This window comes from Temnothorax longispinosus, chromosome 6 (assembly GCF_030848805.1).
Source record: "Temnothorax longispinosus isolate EJ_2023e chromosome 6, Tlon_JGU_v1, whole genome shotgun sequence".
Lineage (NCBI taxonomy): Eukaryota > Metazoa > Arthropoda > Insecta > Hymenoptera > Formicidae > Temnothorax > Temnothorax longispinosus.
Window position 1 is genome coordinate 4148050 of NC_092363.1, and position 19130 is coordinate 4167179.

At 41.5% G+C, this 19130-nt stretch overlaps 2 protein-coding genes across 4 annotated transcripts in view; one reads left to right on the forward strand and one right to left on the reverse strand.

Moving 5' to 3' along the window:
• The window catches only part of Hwt (SH2 domain-containing adapter heavyweight), a 171594-nt gene that overhangs the window by 89793 nt on the left and 62671 nt on the right, over positions 1–19130 (forward strand). The window contains exon 1 of one of the 2 annotated variants that reach the window (XM_071781463.1): positions 13527–13684. The exons of the other annotated variant lie outside the window; for it this stretch is intronic. The gene's annotated coding sequence lies outside the window, so the exon portion shown is untranslated. Of the gene's footprint in view, positions 1–13526; positions 13685–19130 lie in introns of those variants that run through there. 2 annotated transcript variants of the gene reach the window in all.
• Positions 6226–9081, reverse strand: LOC139814942 (uncharacterized). 2 transcript variants are annotated; one of them, XM_071781469.1, is made up of 3 exons: positions 8867–9081; positions 7777–8404; positions 6226–7662 (listed from the first exon to the last, which is right to left on the reverse strand). In XM_071781469.1, the coding sequence occupies exons 2-3, from the start codon at positions 8196–8198 to the stop codon at positions 7080–7082; spliced, it is 1005 nt and encodes a 334-aa protein (XP_071637570.1). In that variant the 5' UTR covers positions 8199–8404; positions 8867–9081; the 3' UTR covers positions 6226–7079. The 2 variants fall into 2 exon arrangements, with proteins under 2 accessions (XP_071637570.1, XP_071637569.1); XM_071781468.1 differs by having other exon boundaries at positions 7777–8327; positions 8867–9080.

Here is a 19130-nt window from a genome sequence, read left to right on the forward strand (position 1 = left end):
CACCGGCGGTAGTAGCTCCCGGGGATTTCGAGGGTACTAAAGGAGATCTCAAAGAGACCTTGGATGAGATGACTCGTTAGATTGACAGGCGATAAAGATAGAAATAGAGGTCGTCTCGCAATGATTACTTTCGAAAGTAAAACGTTGATCGAACGTCGTAACAAAATTTGGATATTAGAATACATTAATATATAATAGAACGTTAATGTTAAAATACTCACATATATATTTAATATTATCTTTATGAAATATTTTCTTAATATATAATGCAAAACATTTTAAAGTACTTTTATGCTAATAATCGTGCATGTTGTTTGTTCTAGGGTGATAAATTTATAAATTATTGCCTTAAAAATGTACAGCAGACAAGATATAACGAAGAAGTCGAAAGATAATTATTTTAACATTAGCTAATTAAGCAAAGAAATTACAAAGTATTTAATCTTTTATTTAATACCGCAAATATGAGATAATACGAACGAGCAATTTTGCGTCATATAAGTAAGAAGCGTTTCATTTAGGACGATAAGTTTTTACGTTATTACTATGCTATCCTTATTGCAATTAAGGAAAGGAAATTGCAGCCAAGAGGATGAGCACTTACCGGGGAAATAAGGAAGGTTGTTTAGTTCTCTATGAAGGGCCGCGCTGAAAGACCAAGCATTAAGTACAGCTTAACGTCGATAGGGATTCCAACACCTGGGTACACCATTAAAAAGTCCCCTTTTTTTTTACATCATCGTAACCATATCCAACTTCTTCCGATACTTCTCGCGAGAACTCGAGAGAACCCGTCGTGGAGGGTTCTCACATGCTTGTCCGTCTGCGACAAAACAGATTCCAAGTGTTCTTACCGATACAGTTACATATGTGTGAGCGTGTGTGAGCGCTGTCGCGGTGAAGCTTAAGCGGAAAAATAAGAGTTTCCATTTCCGCAATTCTTCCACAAGGATTGACAATTACCGTTGAAATCTGAATTGTGATGCTGAGGATTCCGCGTTCCGGCGGAAGAAGGAGAACAATAAAAATTGCTAAAAGCCGTCGTTATAGGCTCTTCATATTTTTTAAATCAAATTCGCTCGCACTTAGGAATCGATTTGCATTTACAGATAAAATTTTGCGCGTTTGTTCGACGGATTTTTTGGGATTAGTAATTGATGGGTCGGTGCTTGCGGTGGATATTAAAACATCCAATTAATACGAGCCTCACGCATCGGCCGTTGGTCATCGACACGCAGCCGGCGGTGACGTTCGGCCCTTTAATTATCGCCCATAAATCATCGCTCCATATCGTCCCTTCTGCTTGGTTAGCCTTATTCTTTTGCTTTTCTAAACAAATAGCCTGAGTAAGTTCTCCACGTCTTGTTTTTTCGATTCCGGTCAGTCTCTCAACATACTTTCCGGATTTATTCTGAAAGCGTGATAAAAGAGTTGAAATATCAGTAACAATACTGAAGCATAATTTTTCCCGCCTATTTATAGTGTTTTCATACATTTGGCGTAAAACAAGCTTCCATTAACGGACAATTTCTTTTACGAAACCTCCGAAAAAAAGTACGCCCGATGGCTAGCGAGAAGGCCATTTCGGCACGTATTATCTCACGCTGATTCACCCTGACGTTCAGCCGCTACGCTGTTTGGAAAAGAAACGCGACGGGCGTTTCAACCCTACCGATCTCCCGTCCGTTTTTCGCGCGCGCGTTTCCTGCAAGCGCGTATTTATTCGTGCGTGCTCCTGACGCCGGGCGGGTGCGTATTGTTGCGAAATTATCGGCATTGTCATGCGCGACTCGATTTATTTTGTCTACTCGGCGGAAAAGTGCTTTCATTTGGCGCGACTGGCGCGGCGGGAAGGGAGGTGCACGTCGAAACCGTAGAGAAAGAGCAGCGAACGCGGACTGTCGTGAGACGGACAGAGCACGCGGACGAGCGCGTTGCTCGCCCTCCAGGCGTTCTCCGCGACAAAAGCTCTTAATTCGACAATGCGTCCGTCGAAAGGGGACAATAGTCGACTTTCGGTAAATAATGATTCCTTCGATCCTCTCCATACCACTTTTTCCAGTCCTCCACTTTCGCAAGTGCCGTCCCACGTTGAAACACCGAACGGCGATTTTAGCTGCGCTAAAAATGACACAAATATGCGCGAACAAGAGACAGAATCGTCGACAACGTTAGACCGAGCTGCAATTTTTAGAATAATATAAACACTCGAGTTGCGATTTCTGTATTGCAGTTTCTGAGATTTCGTCGAATCCCCCAAGGTAATTAAGAAGGGGAAAATTAGGATTTTTTTTTGCTAAGATTGTGCAGCGTCGGGGAACGTGATTCGACCGAGCGAGCGTGCGGGCGGACGACGAAGAATTCGAAATCGGATTAGAGCGAGCGATGGGACGCTCGATTTCGTTCCCGCCTGTTTCGATGCTTTCATTTTTCCGTCCCTTCGGGAGCGTCGGCCAGATATTTGCATTACAAATACACCTTCACCGGGGTTTTTCTCGTTTCATTAAATTCGCTTTTTCCTCGAGACGTACCTCTTCCTCCTCGACCTGTCTTTCCGCCGTCATGAATGTACTCCCGCATTCATCCCCGTCCCAGCACGAAAGGGTTGTATTAAGAATCTTAATACCGCGGGAAAAAGTTTGCCGCCACCGAACACTGAAATCGTTTGTTCCGCGGACGTGCGCCGAAATAAGATATCATAGCGTTAATTATTAGTCACCGAGTGCTCTGCAAGGGTTCTCTTGCGATCTTCTGCTTGTTAAGGATTGTTAATGAATGTTTCGCTGAAAAGCTGTCGGCTACACGATGGTGGTTACTCTTAATTTCTACAAGAACGAATAGATTATCTGTAAATCATATAAAATAAATATTAATATTAGTTTTTAATAATCTTTTATATTATTTTAACGAAGAAATTTCAAAGAATAAATAATGTTCTAAGAGCTAATCATGTTCATTAGCAATTAATGGAATTTATTGTTAAAATATGGAAATCGTTTGATTTCTTTGGTCTTTGTTGTTCTTAAAAGCATAATATGTAACGTTTTTTTATAAACATGTGAGATAAAACGAAACGAGGATTAACAAGACTTGTTTGCAAGATCTTAGTGTTATGTTTATTTCTACCAACGTAAATTAACTTTAATCTCGGTTTAACTTACTTTCTATATTTTTTTAGTTCTGAAAATTAAAAAAAGATAAAAAGTAAGTTAAACCGAGATTAAAGTTAATCTACGTTGGTAGAAATAAACATTAATAAAACAGCTGATGACTATCAAAACGCGTCGAGCTTTGATATCATGAATCAAATCTTCAAAAAGCACGATAACAAAAAGTCGAAATCTCGTGGCTAGTTGCCAATCAATTGTTAATAATCAATTGTTAGTTCCATCGCGCGCATTTATTTTTGCTTCATACGCCAATTACATTTTTTGTTTGCTTAAGGGCCAAAGCACATAACATGGCGTAGCGATATATGATAGTCGTAGTCGTGGACGTAAGTAACGCACAAGCTTACTATTCTGACAGTCTTGTGCGTTACTTACGTCCACGACTACGACTGTCATATATCGCTATGTCACGTTATGTGCTTTGGCCCTAAGTTGTATAAAGTATATACATCTGTTTTAAAAGTTAACATCTGGTTATAAATATACTGTGAGTTTTATCGACCTCTAAACTCTGCTCCTGTGCTACTTAGCTCGCGAATAAATAACAATGGTTTTTATTTAGTATGCGATACATTGTGTTGATCTTATTAACAGCTTCACATAGATTTTTATATTTAGTTTATTATGTCATGAACGATATTTTAATTATTATATATAATATAATTTTTCGGAATCTTCCACTTGTGTTCCAATACGCGATTCCATGTGGGATTTCCGTCTCGATGACGGATGTTTACTCGCCGCAAATCTTTATCTTTCGAGTTCGCCTCGGCGATAATCACGTACGTGCCGCGCGATCAAATGCTCCGATCAGAAACGGTTACGCGGATTTGTTCGTTACATCGACGTCCCAGTAGTTATATCCTGATGAAATTGAGATACGATCGGTCGGCTCTCCCTCGCGGCCGGCGTGCAACGCTAACGTGAATTATGGAGCTCGCGTGCCGCGCAATACGCAGGCGGCAGTTCGAGAGATACGAACGTCGTCATTTTTTGGCGTGAAGTATTTACGTGGGAACGCGGTCTTCCCTCCGTGCTATCGAATCGGCATGCTCTACGAGCATACACGCAGGACGGCGATGATCTACGACCGTGCTAGATCGATACGTTTCTTGAGAGGTCACGAGATCATCAGATCTCGATATTCTCTTAATCCGCGCTATCGCTGTAATACAGGAGATATTCCAGAACTTCCTGTTACCCTGCCAAATCATCATTTATCTACGACGTCTTTAATCAAGTTAAAGTCGATTTTTTTCAACAAGAACCGTCAGCTTTTAAATTGTGCGGTTAAAAGGGATTGTCGGGAACTAAGCTAAGAGCACGGCAAACAGTAAAATGTTATTTCTCATTAATTCTCATAATTTTCTTTCTTTTTCTCATAAAATTCTCATAAAATTTAAATTGATTTTCTCCTTTTCTCGAACAGATTTCTAATATATGTGAATTGTTAAAATATATAATATTGACTACGAGAAAATTTCAGTGATAATTCTTTATTTTCTTTAAAGGAAAGCTTTATTTCAACCTGGCTAATAAAATCATATGAAACCATATGAAGTGCGTGAAACATAAATTGTTAAATTTTTGGGATTTCTTGTACATGGCAGCAACTAAATATGTTACATCTCTATCATTTTGTTCGTATAACGAGATCTTACAAATTCACAGATAACGAAAAATGTTACAAGTCCGAGTTTTTATTTAAAGTCCCGTGAAAATATCTGGTCTCCAATGTTGTCTTAATTAAAGTTGGCTGACTTCTGGCTTGTTGCGTCTTTCGCGCCACTCGTCAAGCTCGTCCCCAGGGGTGCAATTTACTCGCATCTCCTCCTTTCATCCCTTCACTCAATCCCACGAAGCAGCCGGTTTTAGCTTGTCGTGTCTGCATCCATTCCGTCTACGAGCCTCCTTAAATACTCGGCGACGAGCTGCCATCTTATTTTACATCATCTAACGCTGATCGGCTTATTAATTTATGCGAAAGAGGTTTTAATGAAGAAAAAAGCCATTAACTTTCGTCTGATAAATCGTCCCTTATCCGCTATCAACTTTCCCTTTCGCGTCGCTGTTTTACATAGAAATAACAGATATGTATATTAATGCAATGTCACGTTTTTCTGATTTATTGAGAGTGGACGGATCTTTTTTTTTTACTACGACTTTAATATGCTTTTTTGATTCTGTCATGACGTTATCTGTTATGAAAAAGATATGAGATCGCGCACGAGAATATTACTTTACATAACAGGAAATGACAAAGCATAAACCAGACACGCATGCGACAAATTTAAATTTTTAAAATATACAATTGCGTAAAATAAATTTGTGTGCACGAATCGGATAGTAGATGTTTCGAAGCGCGAAATCAGTTTGAATAAAGTATCTTCTTTAAGGTGCGCAATCTCTTTGTAAATCGGTTAATTAAAAATCAGCGAATAATTTGAAATGCAATTAGAGGAAGTAAAGGGTAGCGATCGTGGGGTAGACGTTGCCTTGAATGAGAGTCCGATTGTTTCCTGACATAATTTGATACTCTCTTCTCTTTTTGTACAATTGTGAAACCTGAGTTTGGCGTAATATCCTCTTTAAGGCATCCGCTGGTCAGAGGTGGAGGTCTTCCTTGGTCTTTACCATGTAAAACAGTCCCTGCATCCCTTTGTCCGTCGGGCCACCCTCGGCCCGAGGACGTTAAACGTTAAAGTTCTGACCGAACAAGATGACGAGCCGGTCGCATTGCGGACGGACAAGAGTTTCTTCGCGACACGATGCGTTCGATATTTATTTAGTAGGAACGAAGGCGTACCTTTTACCCATGGGACCGTCTCAGATTTTCATGACGCAAGAAATAGATTTCAACCTTCGTTTGCTTCTCTGCAGAGCTTCACTGATTTTTCAATATTTCCGTAAATGTGCGTTATATATAATAATCCAATACAAATTGATTTTCTTTCAGCTCGACAATAATTTATCATGAATGCCCGTTCGTCAAAATTATTGCAAATTATCTATAAAAAATTGCATAATTTTTTAAGCGATTTATGACAACTAAAAATAAGTAAAATTGCTCAATTTATTTTTGATACTGATATAAACACCAAATTGTTTTATTGACTTCGAGACCAATATTTTTAGACGTGGGGGATATTATCCGTAATAGCGCATCGAGGCAGAGTTGCGCGTCCATCGTTTGCTCACGCCGACGTTATAAATGGGACGCTATAAGCGTGTAGGTGTCGTTTCGTCGAGCGACGGTGCGATCGTGGGCGCACAGGGAGACTAACCATTAGCCTGCAGGTGTTGGATATCCCAGCCGCGCCATCACTCCCTCATTCCGGGCGATCATGCTCAAGATGATCCCCGGAACGACAGGCGGAAGTCTCTCGCTATCACGCGCGAGAACGGGAGGACAGAGAGTGGCGCGAGAAAGAGTAAATAATCCTCTTCTGTATTATCCCCACGGGTTCTTGGAAATCGCTAATGCGTTTCTGCAAAATCGCCCCGCATCTCGACGCGACCGACAATCAGGGCCACTTTGTTGTTTGCTAATTGTTGTTATCTCTTGACGAACTCGGCTCGCAGCTTGTTACCGATTAATGGAATTGCCGGCTCTGTTCGATTTACTGGTATCGACACTCTAGTTACTCTCGTTTGACGTTACAGAAGGGAGGAATGTACATTTCCCGCTGGTATTCCGTTTAATTAAACGATTACGAGGTGAAACAATCAATTTGTATGTCTTTGTGTTACGCGGTAGGGAGGTCGAGGACGATTTGCATTTTGGCCAACATTTTTCCAAAGTCTAGTTACAAAAAAAAATTGTAATCGTTCTGATAAATGCGCGCATATTTGTAGATACGCGAGAATCATACTAATTTGCTCGAATATCATTAATTTAACTCGGTATAATTAATGGGCAAAATCGCAGTTGCTCTCGTGGGAATATTTTAACGATGGCTTAAATATGGCGCTGCATCCATGATACTTCCACATGCACTCTTCCATCCTGTAGTTACATTTAACCTCGTGAATTTCCTTACGGCAGCGCTTCGGCCTGACCCGGCAGCCGTATTCATACCATCTGCATTTTACTTGCTCGTCGGGATCCAGTTCCGGCTCCGAGGGATAAACTTGAGGGATAAACTCGTTCTCCACATCCCCTTGATGGTTTCTATAGTTGCATTTCTGCTCGTGTATGTACTTTCGTCTTCTTGGTATGTTCACCATGCAGCCGTATCGTCTAAACTTGCACTGCACCAATTCATTGGGGTCACCGCCGTAATCGGTGATGGTCGCGGACGCGAGACCGTCGCTGATATCGTTCACACCCTGGAACCTGTCCTTGTAGATGCAATGCTCCTCGTGGATGCTGCGTCTCCACGGCACCGTTCGTACCTTGCATCCTGCTGCAGAGAATGAGCACTCTATCAAATTGTCGTGGCGAAAATCGGTCGGTCCATGTTCTTCCTCGGAGTGCGGTCGAAACTGGCACCTAAAATTATAATTTTCAACATTAATATTAATAAATATATGTGCGCAATGTATATGGGCGACTGACGAACAAAGATCATAAATTGATAGCGACAACAAGAAGTCTTCGTTGCACCTCGATTCGTGAAGTACTCGCAGATGCTCCGGTATCTTTATCCAGCATCCTAGATAAGAATACGAGCAAAGTTCGAGTTGCTGATTCTGAGACGGCATAGGCGGCTGCCAGGGTCTTCTCTCGTGGCTCAGGAAATCATTTATCGGCGGCGCGCTGGGACTGTGATCGTCGTAGCTGCGCGGTGGCATAGGATGCGGCATCAAGTGCACCGGCTGGGGTGTGCTCATCTGCGGCGGCAGGATCTCCACGTCCAACGGTGCCGAGCACGTGAGGCAGCTGTAGTAATAGGGCTTGCAACGGTGGCACACGTTGTGCCCGTTGACGCACGAGTATCTGGGCGTCAGCTCCATCTCCATGAAGCAGATGGGACAGAGGCCCTCGGTCTTTAGGCGGTCGTACAGATTCGGATACAGAGTGTCCATGACTTATCGGCGAGGGCGGTTATTTAGTGCCACGGTCCTTCGGTTGTCCTTCTTATCGGTCTTTCGGACCGAGATTGAGACGAATCTACTTCAGCGAAGTACAAGCAAAGCCCGCCGCTCGCTCCGCTCCTATCCGCGGGAAGATGAAGAGAAATTACTCCGTGCTCTCTTGCTCGCGCGGGAGCGCGATCCGAGTTGCTCTTTTGCTATGAAGATTTATGTGCAATTCAATATAGAATAATGGAGGACTTAAGAGAGGCGAACGAGGGTTACGGCTAAAGTGCGAACAGGATTAGAACGAATGCGCGGCGCGAGTGTGCCCGTTCGGAGATACGAGTTCCGATTATTTGACCAAGTGTGTGTGTGTGTGTGCGTTTTGAATTTTGTACCTGATAACGATCACGAAGAAAGCTGCTGATTCTCCGCCATTTGACTGACATCCGCGAACACGTACTATCGCGACTCGAAGGTCTTTATAAATATTTATTTCAGTTATTTCATAGTTAATCGTATTTAAAGCAAACCTTAAGAATTGTAGATTTATTTAATATTTCTGGATATACATACATATATTTTTACATTATATGTTTATCAAATATTTTTACTGTATAATTCAACAATTTTTCTTGGATTGTTAGATTATTGTTGATAATAAGGGTACTACTTACTTTATTTAGCTATCTTCCACTCGAAACGGAAATAGAGACAAGAATTACACGTACGATGGGGAACGAAAAAAAAATATCCAGAGTGACACGTACACTTCCGAAAGCACGGGCACCGTGTGTCATCGTCAGTCTGTCACCGTTCCCTTATCTACCGAGACCGATAGCACGACTTTATCTGATAAAACGTTCCGCTCATGATAGAGAACTGCTTCTACGTTTTGTTACGGCAGATAAAGCGCTCGCGCGCGGACGGGACAGTACGGCGGGAGGAGAAAAAAATGCTTGCTCTCGTTGCTATGCACTTCGCGTCACCGAATGGTAACCGCCGCCGGTATTTATTATGCTCGTTACATATGCGGATAAAAAATTGGGAATATAAGTCGGGCCGTGCTTTTTCGCCGGCGGGCAGGTCGTTTTGCTCGCGCCGTGCTTGGAATTAATTAACGATTATTCATATGGTCCCCGTGATATTGCAGAGCGTCGCAGAGATTCCTCGCGACTTCTCTTTTCGCACGAATTCCTCGACCAAATCAGAATTGATTATTATTCTCTCAGAAATTCTCGTCAGAGAAAAATCGACTTCAAATTATTTGCAGACACTGTGAAATAAAATGCAGAAAAAATTTGCATTTTGTCACACGTTTGAAGAAAAAAATCGCTTTTCCCTGTCGCTGGCGGGCGAGTCATAATTCATAATGTATGATAGATCACCGTTTCGAATAGCGTCTCGTAAGCGTTAATTGATGACAGCTAATTACATATGAAAAATCGACAACACACGCGGACGTAATTATGATTGCGTAGCATACGCACGCATGTTACGTATCATATTACGTTCGCTTTGACGGTGTGTAATCTTTAAATTAAATCTACGATCAGGTATCACATCGTTATAGGTGTATATTACTGCGAAAATTTCGCTGGCCTTGCGTTATTTAATCTTGGGTACGATAAACCTGGAAGCGTTATTTGCACAGGAATAATATAACTTGCAAACGGTGGGATATTCGGCAAGTACGGGGACGGACCTAGTAGTGGTACGGAAATGGATTTTCTCCATTTAATGAATACAATTTCGATGGCTAATCGAATGCCGCAACCACTCTATTAGGGAAGTATTGTCGAGTTAATTAATCGAACGTTAACGTAACGTCGAAATTCGATCATTATCGCCGCTGGGGATATATATTTAGTTACAATGAGGTCGCGGTTAATGAATTTTAAATCGCTTTATTTCTGATCGGATTACACCGTCTTGTTAGTGAAAACCGCGATTTTGACAGAGAATATAAAAGACTGACAAAATTGTAAAATGTTCGTAGATGTAATAATCGCAAACTATGTGTGACGATAAAAAATGAGAAGTATCAGAAGTTGCCAGAAAACAGGGAGAGTCGGATCGCTCGGTCTTTCGCGAACATCACGTGCGAATATTCGCGAATAACGAAACCAGATACTTTCGCGTGATATTCCACACCGGGTCCCGTAACGACCGTCCCTCATTTGAATCCCCGCGCGTACATCGCATCAAAGATACGACTGAACGACCCTGCCTGCCATGAGGGTAATACTCGCTGACCATAAGTCACTTATGTAAATCTGCGAGATGGAAACACGCGTCGGGCGACAGCGATGACTTCGAGGAATATTAAATTGAAAGCAACTTTCAGCGTTCTATAACAATTTCAGTTGTTTACAAGTTACATAGTTGCAAGTTATTTGAAGTTTACAAGTTCTTGCGGCATTTTCGTAATTTTCAAATTGTTGATAGAGAAGATAAAGCTTGAGTACGTAATTCTTTATCATTTTTTAGTTTGTCCATTTCTAATGTCTTTATAGATTAACGCACTAGCGAGCCACGGAAAGATCTGAGAAAACTTTAATAAATTTTTCTTGCGCCACTCAATTCACCCTCCGTTAACGTACCGAGAAAGGGAAGAAAGAAAGTATTGTAGGATATAGATACGGTACCGAGAAACGGGACGAAATAAGCCCGCGACGGCAGCCCGGTATTCAAGCACCCCGAGTCTTTCCCAAGACGTCAATTTACTCTTATTGCCCTTTTCGCGACGATATTGCGCCATCAAATTTTTACCGGAAAATCTCGTCCGTGATATTCGCGCGATTTCGTTCGCCGCGTCGCGAATGGTTGTCCTGTACACGCGATTATTTATAACGTAGCCAACTTTGAGATAGCTCGTTACGTTGATGAAAAGCACTATATATCGTCATCTAGGCAAAGTAGGTCTAAATGTCAGGGCCAATGGAATCTTGCGGTTTTTATATTCATCTTTTGATTCTCGCTCGAGTTATACTTTGAAAATATACATTAACGTTACACGCATAAATTATAAAATTATAAATAATGTCAATAATGTTAATAATAATTATCAACTTTAACATCGATATCTAAAACTGCGGTAATTATACTGGTCTCAAGTCCTGTTGTGCTGTAACAGCGCGTTCCTGAAACTGCTGATTTATCTTTCGTATATCCTTCGCAGCGTTAAAGCTATCCGCACATTAGTCTCCTAATCTCCAATCGCCCCGAAAAGCCGTGCGGCGAATTTTATCAGGCACAGTAAAGTATCCCTGATCAATAAAGGAGGCGTACGGCCGTTGTGCGGCTTAATCTCGCGACTGGCTTTGTGATTGATTCGAGCATATTTCCATTTCCAGCTTACGCGCTAAGAGAGAAAGAGAGAGAGAAAGAGATCGATCTCACTCGAAATCTCATCAGTAATACAACCGCAATTTGACCCGGTTAGCTTTTTACACGGAGATGATCAAACTCTTAAGATAGTAATAAGAATCTGTAATAAATTACTTCCCAATTGAATCAAATGCATACGTTGGCGAATAATTTCTCAATGGCTGTTTGCGTTTCAGGATCGAATTGAACTTTTCAATATTGAATATCCAATATCGATAATACTTATACACCTTTGTAGCACAAAGCAATGCGCAATCAGTCAGTCGTAACAAATCCCCTTGCTTATAAACACCGCTTTTTCTTCCCGAATATCCGACTATGTCCGGGAGGGCGGATTCGAATCGTGCAATATGTCGCATAATTCGGCCATTCCTCATACCACCTTTGCGCGAGTTCGAAGGGAACAGACTTCAGCATGTGTAGGCACGCGTGTATCGCTTGTAAAGTTTCATAAATACGCGGAATACACCGCTTCCAGGGGGGGTGTTCCAACGTTCTACAGCGAAGTCACGGAATGTAAAATCGATTTAGAAGGTATCAGGATCTTGTTTGACGAGAGGGTAAACGTTTTTCTGGAATTGATGGATGCTTCCGTAAAACTGCCATACGCCATATATTACTTTAGCAAAAAAAAAACCGACCAGGAAATCTTGCAATATTTATCTTCTACTATACAAACATTTAATAATAATATACTTAATGCGTGTCTGCGTTGCAGATTCGTTTTTATCGTCAAAAAGAGAACACGCGGCAGCAAGATTTTTCGTCGTTGAAAGTCACAGTTGCGAATTCCTTTCAGGAAATTAAGCGTTTTCACGCGCTGCCGTTTTGTAGCGTTTCTTCGGAAGCAGTTGAAAGCTCGACCCGCTTTCTCGCCCGACAATCTCGCACCTCACAAAGGAAACTTTTGTATTCACGAGTATGATAATGTCCCTTCGTAAGCCTTCTTCGCACCTGTGCAGTCGGTCGCGCGTGTTTGCGTCACGAGCTTGTAAACGGGTGGATATACGTGAGCACCTAAGGAATGTCCCGATGCTTCGGAAAGCCGGCAGGCAAGCTGGTTCCGGGGCCGCGTGCGAATATCCAAGAATAATTTTACATATTTCAGCGCGGCTCGCTGCGTCGGCGGTGGGCGACAAAGAAGCTTACCTGTTGTCTATGCTAAGGCCCGGCGTAGAACATCGCAACGTATGCAAAACGCTTTTACCTAGCGCCACTCTGATAAGATTTATACGGGCGTGTGTTTGGCTTGATATCAGCCGGCTTATCTATTATCTGTCCGCTCTGTCTTGACAATGTGGTAAGCGGCGCCCATGATGCGCTCGCTCGGGCCGCATCTGTTCTTGTCAAGCTTGTCAGTCTGACAAATCGATTATATACACTTTATTTGAGGCGTCTTGTAGCGACACGACGCACACTGTTTTCGTAGATTCTACATTAATCTTTTCACTTTTATCTCGTTGACAAACGTTCCGAAACTATTGATGCCGGAAATTAAAAGTCTACAATCAAGAGAAGTTTTTGATAAGAACAGATCTCTAATAAGATTACAAAGTTTATCAGGTTGACGATTGGCAGTCCAAAAAATACTGATATTTTAATATATTTTTTTTTAAAGAAGAAAGTCTATCTTGCAAAGAAGAAAATTGATAGGAGATCGATAAGATTAGTAAACCGAGAACGATGCGTAGATGTAAGCCGCCTCTAGTGTCGCAGAGCTGCAAACTTGGCGCCACATTTCAAAGCCGGAGGGTGAAGCCAGCCTCGCCAGCAGAGAGCTCCGTTGTCGGGGGCGCGAAGTCGGGGGTTGCAATCGATTGCGATATATCGCAAGCACCCCCGGCGCGCCGGGAGGGTGGCGGCGCTTGCGCCCCGGTAAGCTCGCGCGGATTGGCCCGTGATGATGTCATGCGGTGCTCCCCTAGGTCTCTGATATCATCTGCGGGCTTTTCTGCAGTCCACACCGACCACTCGAGCGGCGTAGCCGCGCCATCGGCGATATTGCCACCTGTGCTTAACATTCACGCAGTGCTATCCGGTCTGCTAGCCGGCCGCGGGCCAGCTCCGAGGCCGGATCCCCATGGTCGCATCCAGCCGGCGGAGAGGTGAGTCCATTCCAGGCTATCCATCGGGTTCGTGCTCCATCTGTGCATTCCCGGACCGAGCTAACGACGCGCCGTTTCGTCACCGCACGTACACACGTCGACCTATCGGTGTAAACATACGTTCGCCATCCGCGTTTCCGATCGTAACCCTTGACTGACCTAAGTCCAATCTCGACCATCACGCGGGATTCAAGTTGTCAAGTTGTTAAGTAGATATGCTGGCAGTTTCGATCGCGTCACGTAAAGTGATTTTTTAAATATTTTTTTCCGATCGAAAAGGGTTTTGCTGATTTCTCTAAGACGATTATGCGCTTTGTCTCTGAGGGTTACGACATTATAGCTTCTGCAGCGGAAGCTGCACCCGCGAACACGTGGATGAGATCTTCGGATGATACAATCATTTGCCGGTAAATTTGTTCCGATAGAATTAACGGTTATGTAGATTTTTTAAAGTGTGGAATCGAAATTATTTTGAACATTCTTTCTGCAACGCTGAGGAAACCATTAACTTGCTTTGTTGGCAAGCTACGTAATTCGATAATCTTTAAACATACTAACGTCAAGATATTTCGTATTTTTTTTCTATATAAATTGATTTATAACTTTTTATTAGACATGACAGAACGACAGAAGCATTATTTTTATACACATATAAAATAATCAATATAATATCTTGTCCGTTGATCTCATGTGTTGAATCGTCAATTTGTACTATCAAAAAATTCGCTTTATTCTCTCCATCAGTTAGCATTGTTGAAAATGTGTGCTGGCGCTAGATTGGACAATTTTATTCTCGAAAACATTGTTAACCACTGGTAAAACAGCGTCCACAGATGAATGTTGAGCAAACTCGGATCTCGAGGGGATAATTGCGTTGGCGTGTCAGCACAATGCATCCCAGAGCGGTAGCTGCGTTTCACCGAAGCGTCAATGGGATATGAGTTTGTATGAATATATAGAACAACGATCTAGAGAGTTTAAACTTCCTCAGTTTTGCTCAGCTCACATGAGCAACTTTAAAGCCTGTAGACTTTCGTGGGATGTTGCACGCTCGTACCGCGCTTACCTATAGTTTTCGGTAAATATGTGTATTGCCGTTGCGGTGAATATTGCCGCGATATGTTGAACGAATTGCCGGTACTTTGTACAAACACCATTTTGAAAAGACTTTTTCTTTCTCTCTTTCTCTGCTTTCTGTGTGGTATATCGTTTTTACAAAATTATTTATTATACTTGGTACATGTAATGTAACATAAATAGAATCAATTTCAGTGAATTAATTGCGTATTACGATAAATGATGTTAAAATGTTGCACATATGTTTAGAATCGAATATTTTTGTTATCAAATAAATAAAAGTACGTTTTCTTATAAAATATATTTAAAAGAAAAAAAAAAGAAAATACGTTTAATTTCTGATAGTGATGATTTAATTGTAATCAATAATATTCGTGCATAATTTTGATAGTCGAATATTATCTCTATTATTGAACAAAGGTAAATCTATTTTTCAGATTAGAATGAAGTAATATTATATATTTGTGCATTTTGTGATTACTTTATAACAATACATCATTTAAAGTCAGACTTTTTGTTAGTCGTTATTTATCATAAATTGTAATTGTGTGACGGTTTGGACGGCTACAAGCTGTCACAAATATTATTAGCTATTTCTCGACGACAGAATGTGTAAATGCTAGAAAATATGAAAATGAAATGCTGTGCCTGGAGAGAAAGAAAAGAAGAAGGAGAAAGAGAAAAGAGACGAAACTCCATTACAGAAACATGTTTGTACCTGTATTCTGTTGGCATGTATGTGTTCTTGATTGAGTGAAGGATTGTGTCGTACAAAACTTTCCGCATTCGGATTGGAGTTACTTACAAGTACTCAACTACTAGACATGTTCCATTTTACAAGCAATGAAACTCTGATCTCTTGTATCAAATAATAGCGTTGACAGATTCGTGTTTGTAAACCGCAGTCCATCTGCGAAACTAGAACGTGCCAAATTAGAATCGAAGTCTTGTTTATTTCTAATTTCACGTTTGCAACGTGTAAGATGCACATATATCGCACATCAAATTAATTTATCTTATGCAACGCATACCGTCTGAGCAATTGAGATATTATTGTCTTCACATGAATAGCTGACAATTAGGTAATTCGGTCACACGATAGTTACAGAGACGCATAGTTTGCTTCTCAGCGAAATCAGTTTGAAGGAGCGAAATAGCGTTACATATATTTTCCATACAACGGCGTCAACTACCAACTTCTCTTTGTGCTGGTAAGCATAATCTGTTGACGTGTTTTCAAGTACAGTTGTCTCTAAGCACAATTTCTCTCTCGGATAAACTTACATGACGCAGTTGTTGTCGCAAAAGCGAGATGCCACAAAATCTACAAATTTTCGCTATATTAGTTTGTTTTTAAAGCTGTGGATGGTCTTTACGCAAAATTATAAAGCTTTGCTATGCATTATTTTAATACCTGGTACAAGGATTTTAATCATACGACGCATAATGACCTTAATTCGAGTGAAAAGGGATTTTAACATGTTATTTGAAAGCGCGCTTTTTTTCACAGTATCGCAAACGCTATAACATGCATCGTGTATTGCAAATTCTGATATCAAAGTCCCATTTATAATGATCACCGTCAATTTGAACGTCATAAAATTTTCTATACTGAGACTCGAAATATTCGAGACTCATAAAATATGTTGCGACAAGATATTGTTTGTTCTTTTTACTGATTTTTTATTATTTTACAATTGATTTTTCATTAAAATTGTAAAATACCTATAATTTCATTGGAAATAAATAGTTTCTGATGAACTAAATTTCAGAAGAGCAGAGACATAAGTTATATCGTTGCGTTAATATTTTTAAAAAATTCGATTTTTGAAACTTTACTTTAAGGATGAGTCATGAACTCCGTATTTTCGCCGAGAAAAAATCGTTCGTGCTTTGGCCAAAAAAGTTGTGGCTAAAAGGACATCCGATAATCTTGGAATACACCGTGTCGGACCCTTTACGCATCGACGATGAAGGCTCGCACCATGGGAATAGCGCAGTCCTCGGCTAGCCTAGTGTGCCGGGACATATTTATAGCGTTGTGCGTAGGGTTCGCGTTCAGAAGAGGCGACCGGGAACGACCGGGGAAAAAAATGTACGTAGGGCACATCTACACCCACGGATACACGCGCGTGTACAACGCGAATAACGTTACAAGCCAAACTCTCACCCTCGGCACGCGAGAGCGCCCTTGTTGCATTTCGGGAATGCCACTTTCTGCCTCCTTCTCCTCCGTGGCGTTTCGTTTTAACTTGTGCCTTCCTTTTGTGCGCGATGATGCCTCTCTGCGGCGCGTGCTTTTGCGGCTTGCTGCCGGTCTCCCTAAATTCATTCGCGGCCGAACTTTTGAGCGCTCGAGCGTTAAAAAAATTCGCAGTACCTCTCGAAAACTGCGTCGCTCTCCTCCTTTTTTCCACGTTGTTGTCTGTAATCGGATGGGCGGGCTGAAAGGGTTCGTATTCTACCCCGCGATATGCTTCGTGAGTTTCGATGCGATATAGAACTCGTAGTTCAGATTCAACGCTGAGTGCTGTAAAACGTTATTTTTGCGACGCCGATGGACGGGTAGCTGTCATCCCTTCGAGACTTTCGGATTTATATATCTCACATGCAACAGGAAGACATATCGGAAGAGAGACGTTTCTGGTTATTATTTATTTTTCGCTTCGAAAACTACTCTTCTATCATTCACTTCCGTGTTTTACGATTATCATCGCCGTGGATCTAAAATAAGAATAAGAATCAGGATGAAGAATAATTGCGTCCTTAAGACGACAAATGCGGGACAAAATAGAAGAGCTTAAGCATTATCTCCTAATGACCGACTTGACAAAGCAAATATGGATGAAAAAGACTGACGAGGATAGAGTCAGGGGCAAAGGAGAAAATGAAAGAAAGCAAGGGGGATGTGGGCGAGACCAATCAAAAACGCAAACATTGGGGCGCTAGGGATAAGGAATTCCTTTTTCTCGCGTCGTTGTCTGCTGTTCCGGTTATCAACGTCATCATCCTCAGATCCTTCTCGTTGTACCCCTATCCTCCTCCCCGTTTCCAACAATCCCCACAGTACGGAAAGTTGCTCGAGGACTTCGGAGATTCGTCAAATTTTTGTACATACGACGTGGCTCGAGTTGGCGCGACTACAAACTTACTTCAGTAACTTGTCGATCTTTTTTTCTAGCTTCTGAACATGAACGACGGGAATAAAAGTAGTCGAGTTCATTAATCAAATTCGTAAAAATTATATTAATCGAAATATAAAGGTGCGTGCGCTTTAATTGTAAACACATTTCACATTCTATACAAGTACTTTAGTACTTTACTTTGACGCATTTTTGTTTTATGTATTAGCTTTTATGTAAAAGAGATCGCGCGATGAAAGAATAATCTGTGACATAACAGGTTTGTGATCGATGAAAAATGCACAAGGCCTGGCGCAACCTGTCACAGCTATTATTAGTTATTAACTGCCTCTTCTACTTTGTTTGCGAAAAAGGATAATGACTGCTAATAGAAAGTGACGCGCGACGCCCACGTGTGCTTTATTGCGAAACGGCTGAATCAGCTCGCGCTATTTTAGCCGCGATAATCACGCGTGATGTCACCTCTATTGATTTCGGTGGGCGGCAAAGCGGCGGTAAAGCGCGTGAGTCATTGCGTTCCCCGGTTATTGCAGTTGCACGAAGAGACCGAGGGGTTCGGGCGCGAAATCGGAGTCTTACGGGCCAGATCCAGATTGATGTGCTCGTAGGACATCCTTAACGTACCGTGTAATTCGGTTTTTCCTCGCGACGACGTACCCCCGAATCGATCATCCGAAATCGGTCCGCTCGTGCAAGCTGCGTTTCATTCGAATTTAGTACTCCGATTTACTCGAGAGCGAGACACGCAACGCTGCATTGTGTATCCTACATCGAAGCTATTATTTTAACCTAAGACTATAATTATCATTGTTACATTACTCATCCGGTATCTCGTGTGCATTCTCTTTTCAACTTTACGTAGTTGCAAATCAGATACATGGTATGATGGTATTGTCGTCGCCTAGCACCATATCTCTCTTTTCAACGATTTCTTCTATTCTGTTGGTTCTTCACGGAAACTCTTTTTCGTCCGTTTCTTCTCAACAACACTTCGAACCAACGTTTCACGTTGAATCAAACCTTTTGAAAAAGTTCCGGGTTTTTTTGTAACCGAAGTTCGCTATTGCTGATCGAAGATATTTTACGACCAAATAAAGTCTGCCATGATAATTCTAGTTTCTAGTTTTTACGTATTCCGGTGAAACAACGAGCCATCTGTTTTTTTTTATGAAAAAGAAAAAACTTATAGTGTATACTGTGAAACTCATGGTATAGGTGTTCGAATA

Coding starts and splice junctions, on each gene's coding strand:
- LOC139814942 (XM_071781469.1), bottom strand. CDS start 8,198: ATGGACACTCTGTATCCGAATCTGTACGACCGCCTAAAGACCGAGGGC. Junction 7,663..7,776: donor CGAGTACTTCACGAATCGAG/GTGCAACGAAGA, acceptor TTATAATTTTAG/GTGCCAGTTTCGACCGCACT.